The sequence below is a fragment of the Tetrapisispora phaffii genome, chromosome 1 (genome assembly GCF_000236905.1).
Source record: "Tetrapisispora phaffii CBS 4417 chromosome 1, complete genome".
Taxonomy (NCBI): Eukaryota; Fungi; Ascomycota; class Saccharomycetes; order Saccharomycetales; family Saccharomycetaceae; genus Tetrapisispora; species Tetrapisispora phaffii.
In genome coordinates, this window is record NC_016520.1 from 1,340,665 (window position 1) to 1,358,578 (window position 17,914).

A 17,914-nucleotide genomic window follows, 5' to 3' on the forward strand; every position below is an offset into this window, starting at 1 on the left:
TTTGCTCAGATGAATGACACTGATGAAAAGCTATTTAAACAAGGTGTAGTACCAGAAAATGCTTCGCAAAACAAAAACAGCAAAAACAATACCACTGCCGTCAACCAAAATAATATAGGATCCAAAATGAGCACTGAACAGAATTTCCCAGAAAGCGATGAGGGTATGGCAAATGACCCCGCAAACAATTTCTTTTCTACTTCATTCGATTCGATGTTGGAGGTCTTACCTGACTCAATGAATTTGGATGCCTTCTCCAATTATTACTATGACTCCCCAGATGTGAATTTTAAAAATAGCATAAGTGATGCCACTCTAAATGGAAATATAACTAGTAATAACACTGATATTGATATCACTTCAACTACAGAGTTCATACCAAATGCAGATGCAGCCCCTTTATCCGAAGATGTCCTTTCGAATGTTAATGAATTCAATAAAAACAATGTCAGTTCAGTTGTCCAACCAATCGATATAGTCGACCAACAAAATGGTGAAATTGCACAATTGTGGGATTTTAATATCGATGAATTTATGATGACGCCGAATGGCTCAAATTCAGCAACAATTAGTGCTCCAAATAGTTTTAACTCAGATATGCATTTAAGTCGCGGAAGCGCCCCTAACTCATATTTTATACAGAACTTCACAAATAATGATACGCTCTTCAATAATAACAATTTAGATAATAATGTTAGCTCACCAGCAATGACATCTTTTATCCATAATCAAAATGTTGGTCAATCTTTCAAAAGAGATAGTTTACCCACATCAAACGCTATTTCTACGAAAAGTATTCCAAATAGGAGAAGATCGTCATCTAATTATGGTAAAAGCTTATATTCAGAGGAAATCGGTATCCCACTAAGCTCGTTACCCACGTCAAATTCGGTTAGGAAAAATTCAGTTTTAAGACAAATGTCATCTTCGTCGTTATCAAGTTATAAAAGAGGGGCAAATGCCTCATCAAATGACTTAGCGAAGAAGCCGCCAGTCCAGTGTGCAAATTGTAAGACATTTAAAACTCCATTATGGAGGAGAGATGCACAAGGGAATATTCTATGTAATGCATGTGGGTTGTTCCAAAAGTTGCATGGGACAATGAGACCACTTTCATTAAAATCAGATGTTATAAAAAGAAGAAAAGCCAAAAAAGGCACAAAAAAGCACCAGCAACAGTTAGAACAACAACAACAACAGCAAAAACAACAGCAACAGCAACAAGATAGAAAGAAGGAGTTTGCTGATAATAGATTGAAAAATGAAAAGTCTACTGACAGAAGTACGAAACAAATTGCATCTGACATCAATAACATTAACTCACATCTATTATCCTACAATAACCTAACGAATACTAATATACAGAAAGAGTTTCAAACAGAATTTCAAAATAATTTGTCTAAGTCATATACTGATCAACCAGCCCTGCAGCAGCCACTACCAGGAAACCTAAGCAATAGTACTTTAACAAAAGCGATTTATAAATCAAGAACAAGTAGTATTTCATCAAATTCAAGTAAATCTTCCTCAAAATCTGTAGTTCCGATATTGCCAAAGCCTTCACCTATTCCGCATACACAATTTAATCCAAATATATATTCGTCGACGAGTGCTAATAGTAGTACTTCATCTTCCCCAAGAGTTGTAACACCGATAACATCGGGATCAATATTACAGGGCTCGCAATCTGTGTTATTCTCAAATTCTTTAGGAAGATCTGGCATGTCAATTCCAAGAAGAAGATTTTCAAGAAACAAATCTGCATCTACTTTAGCTTTGAACCAACAAGTACAACATAATCAACAAAATCAACAAACCAGTAGCCAATCCCAAAATGCAACGACTCCGGGGAGTTGGGGAGGTAATTACGGAGGTCAAATAAATAGTGGAGCATCACCAAAAAATGTACCATTGCAAAATTCTACTTTTGGTGAATACCCTCCTCAAGGGAATGGCTTTTCAATCTCAACTAGAAGTTCTTCAAGGAAACCACAAACATCATTATTATCACAACAGTTACAAAACTCATCATCTCAGATGGCCTCTGGAGAAAAATCAATTTATAGTTCAAACGAATCAACAAATTCTATGTCATTCCTGCAGTCAAACAATATCCAAAACATCTCTAATTCTCCTTCTTGGAAATATTCTACTGTCAGTGCGTCTCCTCATACCAATTATTCAGATTCAATTCAACAACAAAGAGGTCTAAGGAAAGAAGATTTATACTCTAAGCATAGTACTAAAAGTAGTGCAACAAACTTAAAAAGATCAGAAGATTCATTCAGAGAGCAGTCACCATCTTTTCAAACTACTTTCGGGAATCCTCAAGGCCCTAGTGCAATCACTTCTGTAACTGATACAAATGCTTCTGCCCAAACAGAAAATCCGGTAAAATTAACGAATACTATAACAGATGATTTGGACTGGTTGAAATTTGGGTTATGAAAAAAGAAAATACTACATAAAAACTGTTTCCTAATAAGATCATCTAAAAAGGTTCATTTTATTTTTAATTGAAATGCATAAAGTACACTGGTTGTATTAAACATAATCTTAGAAGTTATAATATTAATAATCCATAAAGATAAATCTAGTATGAAAGGTTTATCTTTTATATACATACACTTATATATATATATACTGCTCTCTATCATGCTATGTTATGACTTACAGAGAAGCTTTTCATAATAAACCTATATTCTAATATTTATTTTAAAAATGTCAATTTTCTTCTCATCGCCTATTCTAAATATAAGCATATGAGTAAAATTAAGATATTAAAATGAAAGGTTTTATAAAAAAACATTAATATTAAAAGAGTCTTTCATTGAATTGTTAATACTGTCAAAGAGTTATTCAGTAATGAAATTTAAAGCATAATAAATAGGTACTACGAACTTGGCCTTATGAATAGGATATAGATATTTCAATGGGTATTCCACAAGTATGGGAAAAATTGAAGCAATATACAGATAACAGTAGAGTACCTTTTAAAAAATTTGTTGCTGATTTTTACCAAGAAAGAAATAGATCTCCTAGGATTGCAATCGACTGTTACCAATGGTTATACGAATGTGGGTTCTTCATTAAAGACCTACCGGAACTCCAGCAGGTGGTGAATGAACAACCATCGAAACCTATATTAAACTTTATTAGCAGAATAAGAGACTTTTTGTCATTAGACATTACTTTTATATTGGTATTTGATGGTCCAATGAAACCATCGTTTAAGAATAAACATAAACTAACTAACTCACTGATCAGCAATGAAACGCTGAATATTGACCTAACGAATTATAAAGAACTATGGGATAATCACCTCAAGAGCCATCTTAACTTTGACCATTGTATGATGAATGAATACAATAATGATACTAGGGCAATAAAGGAGTTAAAAAAATTGTTAAAATTATTTAATATCTCTTTTATTGATTCTTGTGGGGAAGCTGAAGCACAGTGTAGCTGGCTCCAGAAGAATAACTTCGTAGATTTTGTTTTAAGTAATGATTCAGATAACATTTTATTCGGATGTACAAAGATATTAAAAAATTATTCTAGATATCGTGAAGATATCGGATCTACACATGTAACAAAAGATAATAGACCAGTTAGACGTAATAGCAAAGAAACATATGTCACAGTAGTTGATATGGATAAGATTGCTCTTTTGGCAAATGAGCGTTTTGACAAACCTGCTATCCTTCTTCTAACTGTTTTTCTAGGTGCTGATTATAACAAAGGTATCAAAGGTTTAGGGAAAGAAAAATCAATCATTTTGTCTTCTTTAAGGAACCCAGATTTTTCTAACCAGTTTTTATCGATATTCAATTCATTAAATACTTCAGATCTTGAGCAAGAGAGTAAATATCAATCTTTTCAACAAGAAATAACTGAATATTCTAGAAATAATTCTTTAAAGTTATTTGGACGTAACTACAAATCTCTATTCAGTTCTCCCAAGTTGGACGGATGGCCATCTAAAACAGCTATTATGTATTATGTTAACCCATTTGTTATCCCAAATTTTGAACCATCATGCTTTTCAAAGGAATATACAAATATATCTGGCAGTAGTTCTTTTATTGAAATAGACTACAATCCAATAAGAAATTTCTTAAACGATTTAGAAATAAAACAAATAGCTTACTTTGATAAATGGTTTTGTGAAACTTTATCCATATCATTCCTTTTAAAATTTATCAAGTTACCAAATAATAATAACCTCTGTAAATACATGGAGATTATTGAAGAAAGAGTTTTAAAGATAAATAACGGTGAATTCGAAATAGATTCCTGGAAAATTGGGTTTAATCCATTTTTAGAGAAGTCTGGTAATATATTTTCAAGAGAATCTACTGATAGAAATCCAATTCATGTGCCACATAAAGACCTAAGTGATTCATCTCGGAGTCTAGAAAGCACTTTAATATATGGTCCTACAGAAAATAAGGCAAATAAATCTCACTACTTATTCTACTATTGGATTGCCAAAAATTTAATACCTAAAAACAACGATTTAATTTCAAACTTCTACATTCAGAGAAGAAATTCATCACCCAGAAAATTATCTCCGAAAAGAGTAGTAAAGAAATCACCTTCAAAAGCTCAAACTGTGCAAAAGAATAATCTTGATTCATTTTTGAGTAAGCATGCATCACCAATAAAAATCCAAATAGGTACGATTTTTGATAATAACAAATCAAAACCATATACAACCAATGAGGATGACTCGCCAGTTATACAGCCTCATAAAGAAGTCAGAAGAAAACTATTCGTGGAGGAAATCGAAGATGATTACTATCATTGGAGTAGTGATTCAGACTCACCAATCGTATATGAGCAAAATGATATCGTAAATAAGATTAAACTTAGTCCAAAGAAAGAAAGAAATCACGCAGTCATAGATTTAACGGAAGATAATAATTTCATTGCAAGTAATGAAAATTCTCCTTTGAAAGAAAAAAAACTCAGTTCAGAAGTGTACAATAAACCTAACATTTTATCGAAAGAAGCACAAAGTTTCGCTCCAAATAAACCAGAAGTACATGTTCCTATGCTTAACAAAAGCATATCTTTTTTAGATGACATTACTACAGGTTTATCCTTCAGCTATCAGAGCTCTAGCAGTAATGGAACTGCATCGCCTAAATGATTTTATAATTTTTTATTACTTACCTACCGATTATTAGAAATTTATAAAATAAATATTGAATGAAAAGGGTATCAAAAATTAAGTAGACAACACTCTATATCTTAATAAAGCGTAAGGTTGAAGGTAATTAAAACAATTAATAACGTTAATCGGAAAAACACAACCGAATGCTAGGTAACTAGATCAATTTTTCTTTGCTGATTCTTCAGCTTCTACAGCGTTAATATCAACCCCTTGTTTCTTTTCACGAGATTGAAAAGCAACATTGGCTTGAGCTCTCATAATTGCTAATTCTTCTTTGAAGTCAAGTTCGAAGGCTTGAACATTGTTTTCAAAATCCTTGATAACAGTTGCTAAATCTGGTAATACAAGGTTACGCTTTTGAAGGATTGAATATTTTGAAGTAGCTTTTCTCTTGAGCTTATTAAATCTCTTAATTAGAGCTTTTTGTTCATCGTTAGCATTTTCCTTAGAAATTTTTTCACCGTCATTGTTAATATTCAATTTATTATTGAATAGTTCTTCCCATTTCTTCGTTTCAGATTTATACCAACTATCATATTCCTTCAACGCAATATTACGAACTTTAGAAATTTCATCGTTTGCTTCCTTATTAGCAGCTGAGGCAATATCAGAACATTTTAGAAGAGCAGCCTTAAAGTTTTTGAGAGCTTCCTTAATTAAGTCACGGATATATTGACGTGTGACTTCTTTCTCAACTATTTCCTCATTATAGGGATTGAGTAAAATCTTTTCACCTGATTTTTCCACCACTTTTTCAACAGCATCAATTTCTTGGATTTTCTTACGTAATTCATTTCTGTAATGAGTATATTGTTCATGTAACTCTTTAATAGGTTTTTTGAAATTTTGAGAGTAAGTACCAATATATTCAGTTTCAATTATTTCCTGATTTTTTTTAAAAGTATCTAAATAGTAATTTAGCTTAGCATCAATCATTTTATCCCAGCCTCTAAATTGTTCCTCAATTGAAGCGTCAACTGGTGGTCTAAAGTTTTCGGAGGCATCGATAATCTCTTTATTAACAATATCTTCTTCATTTTCAACTGCATCTTCGTTAATTTCGATTTCTTTAGTGACAGTTCTTAACAAAGTAGAAGTAATAGTGGTTGGCTCTAAGTCTTCTTCTTCTTCGGTAGTTGAAGTTGACTTGGAAACTTTCTTTGATCTCTTTGATCTCTTTGATTTCTTGGCTCTTTTAGACTTCTTTGTAGCGGTGGTTTCTGCAGATTCAGTGGTCGTTTCAGTAGTAGATTCAGTAGTGGTTTCAGTGGTCGTTTCAGTAGTTGCTTCAGTGGTCGTTTCAGTAGTAGATTCAGTGGTTATTTGAGTAGTGGCAGCGCTTTTTTTGGCAGCTGAAGTAGTTGATGCGAAATAAGTAGGCTCAGGTGTAACGAATACTTCACTGTACTTAGCAACTGCATTCTTATAAACTTCGACAACCTTTTCTTCAGCAGCCTTAATGTAAACCTTACCATCCCTGATCAATCCCTCCTTGTTGAATTTTGAACAAAGGTCAAGTTCTTTGACTTTAGTTAGTAAGTCTTGAACTGATTGGTTAGATCTAACATGTCTAGCAACATTTCTACCAAAAGGCTTCAATACTTTATTGTGTACGTCGTCAATGTGGGCCTTTGCAATAGTAGAATATCTAACAACAGAGTCATGAGCATGTTTGAAGTATAAATCTTTAACTAAAATAGATTTTGCAACAACGACTGGCTTAACTGAGTTCAAATATTGAGTGTGGAAGTTATTCACGTATGGAGCAACAACGTCCTTATACTGTTGATTTTGGACAGTTAGCTGTTCGTTCCAGTAGATAGGGTTGGTGTATTGGCAAGCTTTTTGAGCGTACTCATTCTTACAGATACTGGTTTTGACATTGGAGTTAATGTCACAGTACAAATGTATGGAATAAAGCGCCAAAATGAGAGCAATCAACTTAGTCAAGAATTTCATTTTTCCTTAATGTTAGTCGATGAACCTTTGGGAATAGCTTGCAAGGAAGAAGAAAATACCAATAGAGAAAAGAGCATAGAAAAGGTTAAAATCTATGAATACTGCCTTATATATATAGATATGTGAGCGTGGATGTGGATAGGAATGTGAATGAGAATGTGAACACCTTTAGCAAACAATCCGAAGAATAGTTAGGCCAAAACTGCACAAAGTTACGAATCTTGTGCTGCAAACTGGTTGTTCAGATTCCATTAATATTCAATTTCCTAAATAGGAAACAGATGCCGACAAAGTAGTTATGTCGATTTCCTCTTTCGGAAAACGGCAGACCGATTCAGGTAGAGAGGTAAACAAGCACTGGGCATCGAGACCAAACGGCAGTGGGAGCTGGCGTAACTTGGTGCTCAGATGCACCCGGCATTACTTCCCAGACGATAGAAGTCTTAACATGGTCGTTCTGCCATTGGCGACGTGATGCGATATATTTCCTGCCGCAACTTGCGAGAGGAAGCAGGATGACCAGTGGCTTCGTGGCGTCGTGGATCCGTGGATCCGTGAGGTGGAGCAGAGGGAAAGGCAACGTGATGGCGAGATCTTTGCGCATCTCGCGAGCTTCGGTCCATCGCCAGGGCATAGGGACAAGTGCAGCTTGGATACGGGGGCAGACGTGGTTTGGTCCACTGCAGTCGTTGCAGCTGTCACGTGCCGTTCACGTGACAGGTTCCGGTGGAAATTAGGGTTTTACGCTTCTTGGGAGTCGCAGAACGGCAGCCCTAGTCCCCACTGGAGTCTCACTAGCACTAAACCCTAAACCCTGACGATCATATGCCATCGCAACCCCTGGTCCCCCCAGAATGGAAAGGATTTGAAAGAAGTTATGTACTTAACACTTGTCATGAGAGAATGGGTTGATCAGTGTTGGACAGTGTTGTTGATGTTGGGCCAGTCTGTGCCATTGATTGGTTGGTTTAAAAAATTTACATGTGAAAGTTTGCGCATGTATGAGTATGGCAATGCCAATAGAGCAAGACTAAGAACTGTCGAAAGTGTTTGCTCATTGATAAGAACTGTTAGTTACCGAAAGAAATGCCGTTTTGGCCTATCAATGGCGGTCTGGATAGGCATTCAGAAGACGATATCAATTCGACCTTGAATGAATACTTGACATTGTTAGATCGACTGAAACGCAACAACAGTACTATTGAAGGGTACATCAAGGATGAAGTAATGAAATATAGCAAGGATCTTACTGGAACTGGTCTGGGTGGCAGTAATAATGGAGACGGTGAGCTTGCTTTTACCCCCGAGTTCGAATCGAATGTTTTTAGAAATTTGGATATGGATAAGTCCACGTTGTTATTTTGTGATTCATCAAGGAAAGATAGTCTTGAAAAGAGCCCTGATGTGGTGATGATACCAGAAGGTGGAAGTATACCAATGAGTAAGCTGGATGATAACGAAATAAATCAAAATTTAGAGGAGGATGATCTGGATAGACTTAATTCATCATTCATCGAGAACCTTCTTAATGAAAGAGAAAATTTGGTGACAGAGTTAGTTCAAAATGAAAATTCAAACTTATTGGATTTTATGTGTCTGGGATTTTTCATAAAGCCATTAAATGACAAAGCAAATAAGATGCATTATGAAAAAGTACTAAATTTGGAATATCTGATTGATAAATTATTGGAAGAAATAGACGAAATCGAAAATTATCCTGCATACAGTGATTGTTCTGAAGAGCAGAAGAAATCACTTTCACATGTAAATACAATCGCATCAATTCTATCTCTAAATAGCACATTATTGGTGGACGCAATCTTTACCAATAATGGGAAACATAAGACTTTACAAAAGCTTTGGTCAATTATCAAAAGCAAGCATTTAAAAAATGAAGAATCCTCAGGCTCAAATATATTCTTAAAAATACATAATAATTTATTATCCATTAACAAAGACGATTACATCAAGTTTCTAATGAATAATACACAACTAGTTGATGATTTCCTATCTTTCATAGACTCCTCAGTTTTAATGGACTTTTTACTCCAATGCATAGCAACAGATTCCAAAGATAATTCAAATGGCTTTTTGTCTCTCTTGGAATCTCAAAATCTGATGACAAAATTACTTGACATAGTAGAAGATCCAACTTATCCCGCATGTTGCAAGTCATCTGCAAGTGATGTCTTAAAGGCAATTATAGCAATATCGGCAAATTCTCAAGTTCATGAAATGACGATTGGTCCTAATATATTAACAAGAAAATTAGCCTCACCTTCCATGGTCAATCGAGTTTTAGCCATTATCGTAGAAAAAAAAGGATATTCTCTTAATATTATCATTGGAGTTATTATTGAGCTAATAAGAAAAAATAACCATGATTTCGACCATATTAATATTTTGAATGAAACCTTGAATTCATCACCACCTAGTGATAGGGATCCAATATATTTAGGTTACCTTCTGACTATATTTGCAGAGAACTTGCAAACAATATACCAAATATTGATTGATGTTGAAAATGATGATACTATCCCACTTTTAGAAAACCAAATAGGTCAGAAATTTAAACCACTAGGGTTTGAAAGGTTAAAAATTGTTGAATTAATTGCAGAACTGCTTCATTGTTCAAACATGGGTATTTTAAACTCAAAAAATTCTATGCAAATTGCAATTGAGAGAGATCAATACCGCTTGAATAAAGATGGAAAAAAAATTAATGATAAGGTGAGTATTGAAGTTGAAGAAGAATCTTATGACACGCCGTATATTAGCGAAGAAAGCAATGCAAAATTGAGAACCGACCCTTCTCCAGGTGATTTATTCAAAATTAGATTATATGATTTGGGGATCCTATCTAAATTACTGAACCTTTTTTTAGAATATCAATTTAATAGCTTCTGGGATAACGTTGTTTATGATATTATCCAACAGATATGCAACGGAAGGATGGACATTACATATAATGCCTTTTTAGTGTATGATCTATTTGATTCTAAATTGGCAATGAAATATAGAGACACCAATGTTTCTGAACTTATGGAGAAGGGATTCAAACAAGTAGATGATTTTGACATAATTAACAATTTTATTTTAAAAGGTTATAAAAATTCCTATGATTTCTATGAGAAGATGAATACTAACTTGGGTTATATGGGACATTTAGTTTTGATTGCGGAAGAAATAGTCAAATTTTCTAATACATTTGATGTTAAATTAATCTCGCCAGACATATATGAGAAACTACAAGATCACGATTGGTTGCATTATTCAAATGAAGTTTTAGCGGAAACCAGAGTAATGTATTCAAAAATTTTAAGTGGCGGAACGTTTGTAGAGGATGAATCCGGAAATATTACTCCACAGATACCTGATGATAATAACCCTTCGGAATCGAATAATGACACAGACATGCTGGAAAATGATAATGAACCTTTAGATCATATTGCTTCCCCTGACAACAAAGTTATTAACCTAGCAAGAGACAGAACGATGAAGAAAAGAGTTTGTAATATTAATGATTTAGAGGATAAACTTGATTATTCTACAGAATCTGACCTTCATGAAAAGTTAAGAGAAATTCTAATCGAAAGGTCACAAAGGGAAGTTGATGAAAGAAACAAAGCAAATGGAGTTATTGTATTAGGACCAACCGGATAAAATTGTAATAACATTTATACCTATATGTAATAACTGATAGAGACATATAAACATTCTTTATGTGGATAATCATGCAATAAATAATACAGCACATCAGCATTACAAACTACTTTCAACTAATTAATCACAATGGCTCACAGATTTTTACAAGAAAATAGTATGGAAAATAAGGTCATGCAGCTGGTACATACTTTTATGTAATTAATTTGTATATTTACGTTAATATCTTTTATGGTTGTTGAGATTTTGACATGTTGAAATATCTTTTTGCTTTCGTACAATACAGCTTGCGCATAAAAAAGTTGCCAATACTTATATTACAAATGATTAGACATACTTCAAATAATAGCTGATTTGTAGTTCCATCCAGAGTCAGGAAAACATCTTGCATGTGTAGTTGAAAGTTGTTAGTAGCCACTGAGTTTAAATTGATAAATTACTTTATGAGTTAGGTATAACAATGCTATCATTTCAAAAATGGGCTTTTAAGCGATACTCATCGCCATTTTCTTTACATTTTAAAAGAGGCATTGTTCAAACTACAGAACTTAAAACTACATTAGAGCAGCTTCCAAATAGCGGTGTAGTAGTAATTGGTGCGGGTCACGCAGGTTGTGAAGCTGCTGCTGCCTCAGCAAGGTTGGGATACGAGACAACCTTAGTAACGCCATTCCTGGATAAAATTGGGACATGTTCTTGCAATCCTTCCATGGGTGGTGTTGGGAAGGGGACTTTATTAAGGGAAGTGGATGCATTAGATGGTCTGGCAGCTAAAGTAACAGATAAAGCTGGGATACAATTTAAAATGCTAAATCAAAGCAAAGGTGCTGCGGTTTGGGGCCCTAGAGCTCAAATAGATAGAACTTTGTATCTGACACATATGCAGAATACGTTAAAGGATTACCCCAGTTTGAAGCTAATACAGGGAAAAGTAAATGATATTATAATTGAACCAATATTGAAAGAAAATAGCCTTAGAACAAGCTATCCTACCAGCATCGTGAGAGGTATTATTTTACAAGATGGAAGTATCTTAAAAGCTTCAAAAGTTGTTTTAACTACTGGTACCTTTCTCTCTGCAGAAATACATATAGGATTGGAATCACATCCTGCTGGTAGAATCGGCGAAGATGCTACTTATGGAATTAGCAAATCTCTAAATGATGCGGGTTTTAAACTTGGTAGGTTGAAAACAGGAACTCCAGCTAGATTAGATGGGAAAACTATAAATTTTGAAATATTAGAAAAGCAATATGGTGACAATCCACCTCATCCAATGTCATATATGAATGAAACTGTAAATATCAAAGATCAAATCATATGCTATGGTACTAGAACAACACCTGAATTACATGAATATTTACTAAAAAATATGCATAAATCGATTCATATTAGAGAAACCGTGAAAGGACCAAGATATTGTCCTTCAATCGAAGCTAAGATCATTAGATTTAAAGATAAATTATCTCATAGAATTTGGTTGGAACCTGAAGGTCTTGACACCGATGTTGTATATCCTAACGGTATCTCAAATTCTATGCCGCTAGACGTACAAGAAAACATGATGAGGATGGTACCTGGCCTAGAAAATGTGAGAATATTACAGCCAGCATATGGTGTAGAATACGATTATGTTGACCCCACACAGCTAAAAAGCACTCTCGAAACTAAACTGATCGATGGTTTGTACATGGCTGGTCAAATTAATGGTACTACTGGATATGAGGAAGCCTGTGCACAGGGTGTTGTTGCAGGAGCCAATGCGAGTGCATCTGCATTAGGCAAGCAACCTTTAAAGCTATCGAGAGCAAATTCATATATTGGTATCTTAATTGATGATTTAATTACTAAAGGTATCAAAGAACCATACAGAATGTTCACATCAAGATCTGAGTTCAGGTTATCTGTGAGAGCTGATAACGCAGATTTGAGACTTACTGAATTAGGAAGAGAACAAGGTTGTATTAGCGATTTAAGATGGAATAAATTTATACATGATAAAGAGGTATTTGAAGAAGCTAAAGACAATTTGAAAAAATTCACTTCACCGATAACCAAATGGAATACAAAGTTAGGATTAGATTTACCTGATCTGACCCGTACACTAAGTGGATGGGAATTATTGAAATATAACAACATGGATTTCCAAAAAGTCATCGATCAAGTACCAGCGTTTAACGAAAATTCCAAATTAAACAATATCCCACAACATATTAAATTAAAGCTAAGTACAGAAGGAAAATACGAACCATATCTGAGAAAACAAAACCAATATGTGAAAGCTTTCCAAGCCGATGAGAACTTATTACTACCGTTGAACATGGACTATTCTACAATTCCGAGCTTGTCATCGGAAGTCAAGAACCTACTGAATACTATTAAACCAGAAACATTTGGCCAAGCCAGAAGAATACAGGGCGTTACAGCATCGACACTCTTTGAACTATATAGAATGGTTCGCAAAGAACAAGATAACATCAAGAAAGAGAACATGTGTACATAAGAAATATGCCCGCTCTTTTTAGGTCAACTCAAAGTGCCCACACCACTGGTGGCACGAACACCGGAACTGCCGTATTTTGTCATATATCATCATAAGGGCACACTTGATGATTCCATACTTGTAAATAGATAGCGAATGATATACATTAACACAAACATTACCTCTTGATGGTACCTGCTTCTTATAGATCTAGCCTTAAAACGATGTTTCACGTGATGTTCTTCGCCTTTTGGGCTCGGTGTCTTCCGGAACAGACAAAGAAGAGAGAGAGAGAGCCTTTAAAATTGAAAAATTCACAGAGACCCAACGGATCTCATAAGGATTCTTTGTTAAATTAGATCTACATTGACACATTGTAGCTCACTTGTTGGTGAGATATAACGTTTCATTAGCATAGTGTACATCTCTTTCTTATGCTCAGAAGTTTTATGTTTAAAGTGGAAGAAGACCTGAAGCTCTAATAAAGTGTAGAGCTTGATATCTTCACATTTTTAAAAGAGAGAGCACAAGAAAGTCATTTCATGAGACATATAATAGTCTCTTAATATTAGGATTTTATAAAAGAAAAATTAGTGTCGTTTTCTTACAAATATAATATAGAACCAACCATGAATGAGAACCAGGAAGATTTTAGTTCTTTGCAGAACCTTGTAGAATATAATCAATACGAAGTAGAAGGAGAGAACTTGAGCGATATACAGATTCCTGCTCCCACTAATGAGTTAAATGGTAGTGACAGAATTCCCAAATACATTTATAATGAAGGTCAAAATGTTCACAAACTGGATGCCGGTGGTTCTTCAAATAATAATCAGAATATGGATGGTATTATTGGTAATAATAGACCAACTACAAGTCCCACGACTGCATCTGAATCGCAGAATAATAAGAGTGATAGTATAAATGGTAATCAAGTTGAACCTTTTAGTCGGTTAGAAAATGACACAAACCGTTCTTCTGCAAAAGCAGAACATTATCGACCAGCGGAGGTTAACTTACCTGATGATAAATCTTCAAACGAGACCACCACGGAAAAACCATTTTATGTAAATGCCAAGCAATACTATAGGATTCTGAAGCGCAGATATTGTAGAGCTAGGTTGGAAGAAAATTTAAGAATATCTAGGGAAAGAAAACCGTATCTGCACGAATCTAGGCATAAGCATGCAATGAGGAGGCCCAGGGGCCAAGGTGGTAGATTTTTAACTGCCGTGGAAATCGAAGCTTTAAAACTAAAAGAAAATGCAAAATCAGGATCAGGTGGGCAAATTTCTTCTGAAACTGCTGCGCCCTACAATTCAGACAATCCTGTTCCATCAATATGAACCTTAACACCAAAAATTAACATAACTAAGTTGATGTCTGTATCAAGGGTCCTCAAGGATATACTACCATGGTCAATAGATAATATTCGAATTTTCAATTGTTATCACTCTTGAGTTCCCTAAAAAAAGACAATGTAGGACAGCACAGCACAGCTACTGTAAATTGTTCACTATCATTCTAATTTGATAAGAATAAAGAGCAAGGAAATGATTCTCAGAAGCTGCTTCATATTCAAGACTTATCGTCAATCTAAATATTCGTTTCTCATACACGTTGGTCTCAGACACTCTGTAAATAAGTTCCAGCGAAGTATATGTATGTATTTTTAAAAGTAATTTTCAATGTATATAATAATCAAGACTTTTCACATTAACATCAACGTTGTGTAAGTGAAGGAGTGAAGGCTTAATATCTAAACTAGCAGTAATCCAAACACAACCAACCATGCACTCCATCGTGCCCTACGCACCTGCGTCTGTATTAAACCAATATATCTATATATAAATGTTTGAGCTTATAGCCTCCATTTGAGTATTTCCCTCGTGCTACGTACGTTCCCTATGTTTTTTAAATATCTCAACCGATTCTTTCAGCCCGTAACAACAAGAATATAGGAGGAGACTTCAAATACTTAATTATGATTATTTACTTGAAACATATATATGTTACCAATGTAACAAGCATATCTGATAAGTTGGATAAGTATTGTATAGTCAATAGATTGAACCATCGAATATCATTACAATTGAAACCTACAAGAATTTGCGAACATGTCATCTGAGGGTGCGAGTCTAAACGAACAATTATTGGATTGTGCAAGAAGAAACAATGAAGATTTGTTCAATTCCATTTTAGAATCATTAGGAAACGATACTTATAATATTTCTGAATTAATCAATACATCAAGAGATCCATTTGGAAACACTGCATTACATTTAGCATGTCAATATGGGTCTTGGGAAGTTTTAGATAAAATACTAGACCAAGAAGGTGATATTGAAATTGATCCTCAAAATACCACTGATGGTGATACCCCATTGCATGTCACAGTAAAATATGCTCACAATGAACCAGAGCATGGTACTTTTATAGCTAAGAACTTGATCGAGGTTGGTGCAGACCCAAGAATAAGAAATAATCGTAACGAAAGACCAATCGATTGCATTCACGGTGATGAATTGGAGGAATTGATAGATTTATTACAAGGTGCCGAAATATCTGCTGATAACGGCGGTGTTAATGATGAAGAGGATATTGAAGAAGATAATGTTGATAACGGAGATGATGATGATGATAATTAGTGAAATAATGGCTTTGTAGTACAGCTTCTGATATAAATGAGGTTGGTAATGTAAACGGACAGGTAACATAGTCTCAATATATGGAAATGAACATCAGTCTGCACTTTTTACTCCACCCCTATATATAATGTCCCAAATGTATTTACGAATAATGCATACATATAGAATTTTTATAAATAGAAGTATTACATATTTAATTATTATTAAAAAATGTTATTAAATGTACAGATATATTTATTATTTAATTATTTAATTATTTCCATTTCACTATGTAAGAAATTAGTTATGCATAAGTACTAAACGATAACAATTATCAATAATGTGTACTAAACTTACAGTTTAATATTGATATCCAAATTATGGACAATACTTTCTAAACCTCCCAATCTTCTAAACTTGGCTAGAAGTAATTCTCTCTCCTTTTGCTCAATAGCCTCTTTATTTTCTTGCATTTTCTTTTGACGTGCAAGTTCTTTGGCCTTTTCATTTTCTTCTTCTTGAATTTCTTGATAGTAAACCTTTGTCCTGGTCTTTAATCTACTAAATGGATCAGTTTTGATGTCGAATGATTCATCTCGGTCTTCTTTAACATTTTCACCATATTTAATCTTATCCATATTTAGCTTTCTGTTCTTACTTGTCAATTTACCAAGCTTTTTAGCACCCTGCTGATCATTTTCATGATGTTTTTCATATGTCATTAACCTCTTCTCTAAATTTCTTAATTGAGATGAATATTTGGCAATATCTCTTTCAGAATTATTTTGCTTTGCAAAATTCAATTTTTCTCTCAAAACAGTTTTCTCTAAAACAGCATTAGTACCTGATAGTTTTTTGTTGAAGATCATCCTATTTCTAACTACTTCATCGGTCAATTTAACTGTCATTGGTTCATTAACAAATTCATCTACTTCTTTGAACTTATTCGATAAGGCATATGTAGATGGAATAGTTAGATTAGAACTTTCCAATGCTCTAACATAACGTTCATATTCATCCTGTGTTATAGCACCATCACTAAAGAACTTCATTTGAAATACTTTTCTATCTTTACCTTGTGTTACACCAAAATATTGGTTTGTGAAAAAATTACCCATACTATAAGGCTTTTGTAAGAACACCTTTTCGATCTTGACCATACGGTACATTACTTGGTTAGTATTTTTGTTAACACCAACATTGACTCTACCATAACAGTCCTTTACAATGTCATTAAATCCGGGATAAAAACAATATTTAGCTACAAAGGAACGTCCAATCTTGATTTTATTGAAGTCATTAACATTGCTCTCTCTATCAGTATCATCTGCCCATTTGACATCTTCCTCTTCACTTTCCTCAGCATAGGTTGATTTTCTTTTGTATGGGTCGTAGCTTTCGTCTTCATATTCACTGCCTTCTTCATATTTATCCTCGTATATATTTTCTTCCTCCTCATATTCGTCCTCATCATCTTCATCACTGTAATGGTGGTTATTTTTTCTTTCTCTTTGCTTTTTAAGTTGAGATAGCTTAGATGATTTAACATCAGAGTGGCCTGTCACTTTTGAAGACCTTGTGGAGGAACGTACCTTTCTATTCTCAGAAGATTCCCTTTGTCTTTTCAAGGTTCTCTGACGTTCTCTGAATAACATACGATCTTTGTATTTTTGCATCAACTGCGATCTTTCGAATAACAGAGTTTCACGTTCCATTTCAGGCAAAGACTCCAAGTAATCGCGATCTCTCTCATCCCTGTATTTACCTTCTAATGGGAATGGTGCTTCTTCTTCGTCGTCGTTATCGTCATCATCTCCCAAACCAGCAGACGCTGGATTGTAATCGTCTTCGTCGTCTTCACCTACATTGATATGACGTTTCTTGGAGACAGAGTCCTCATTACTCCTACCTCTCTTTGAAGTAGAAGAAATAACAACGTCTTCCTCCTCTTCTGAATCGCCAACACCGGCTAAAGCCAATAAATCTTCTTCAATATCAGACATC

The 17,914-nt window shown here is 34.4% G+C and overlaps 8 protein-coding genes across 8 annotated transcripts; 6 read left to right on the forward strand and 2 right to left on the reverse strand.

Moving 5' to 3' along the window:
- Positions 1-9: 9 nt before the first annotated feature.
- GLN3 (nitrogen-responsive transcriptional regulator GLN3) lies at positions 10-2,448 on the forward strand (the record flags this gene model as incomplete). The annotated part of the gene is made up of 1 exon (XM_003684053.1): positions 10-2,448. One exon carries the CDS (start codon positions 10-12, stop codon positions 2,446-2,448), a length of 2,439 nt encoding a protein of 812 aa, XP_003684101.1.
- Positions 2,449-2,932: 484 nt separating this feature from the next.
- Positions 2,933-5,155, forward strand: YEN1 (crossover junction endodeoxyribonuclease; the record flags this gene model as incomplete). Its single annotated transcript, XM_003684054.1, has 1 exon — positions 2,933-5,155. One exon carries the CDS (start codon positions 2,933-2,935, stop codon positions 5,153-5,155), a length of 2,223 nt encoding a protein of 740 aa, XP_003684102.1.
- A 183-nt stretch (positions 5,156-5,338) lies between these two features.
- Positions 5,339-7,138, reverse strand: TPHA0A05950 (uncharacterized protein; the record flags this gene model as incomplete). Its single annotated transcript, XM_003684055.1, has 1 exon — positions 5,339-7,138. The coding sequence occupies one exon, from the start codon at positions 7,136-7,138 to the stop codon at positions 5,339-5,341; it is 1,800 nt and encodes a 599-aa protein (XP_003684103.1).
- Positions 7,139-8,224: 1,086 nt separating this feature from the next.
- Positions 8,225-10,801, forward strand: TPHA0A05960 (SAPS family protein; the record flags this gene model as incomplete). Its single annotated transcript, XM_003684056.1, has 1 exon — positions 8,225-10,801. One exon carries the CDS (start codon positions 8,225-8,227, stop codon positions 10,799-10,801), a length of 2,577 nt encoding a protein of 858 aa, XP_003684104.1.
- Positions 10,802-11,261: 460 nt separating this feature from the next.
- MTO1 (tRNA modification protein MTO1) lies at positions 11,262-13,304 on the forward strand (the record flags this gene model as incomplete). Its single annotated transcript, XM_003684057.1, has 1 exon — positions 11,262-13,304. One exon carries the CDS (start codon positions 11,262-11,264, stop codon positions 13,302-13,304), a length of 2,043 nt encoding a protein of 680 aa, XP_003684105.1.
- A 608-nt stretch (positions 13,305-13,912) lies between these two features.
- On the forward strand, positions 13,913-14,629 carry HAP2 (transcription activator HAP2; the record flags this gene model as incomplete). The annotated part of the gene is made up of 1 exon (XM_003684058.1): positions 13,913-14,629. One exon carries the CDS (start codon positions 13,913-13,915, stop codon positions 14,627-14,629), a length of 717 nt encoding a protein of 238 aa, XP_003684106.1.
- Positions 14,630-15,400: 771 nt separating this feature from the next.
- Positions 15,401-15,931, forward strand: ANK1 (ankyrin repeat-containing protein ANK1; the record flags this gene model as incomplete). The annotated part of the gene is made up of 1 exon (XM_003684059.1): positions 15,401-15,931. One exon carries the CDS (start codon positions 15,401-15,403, stop codon positions 15,929-15,931), a length of 531 nt encoding a protein of 176 aa, XP_003684107.1.
- A 332-nt stretch (positions 15,932-16,263) lies between these two features.
- Positions 16,264-17,913, reverse strand: RTF1 (RNA polymerase-associated protein; the record flags this gene model as incomplete). Its single annotated transcript, XM_003684060.1, has 1 exon — positions 16,264-17,913. One exon carries the CDS (start codon positions 17,911-17,913, stop codon positions 16,264-16,266), a length of 1,650 nt encoding a protein of 549 aa, XP_003684108.1.
- Position 17,914: the final 1 nt, after the last annotated feature.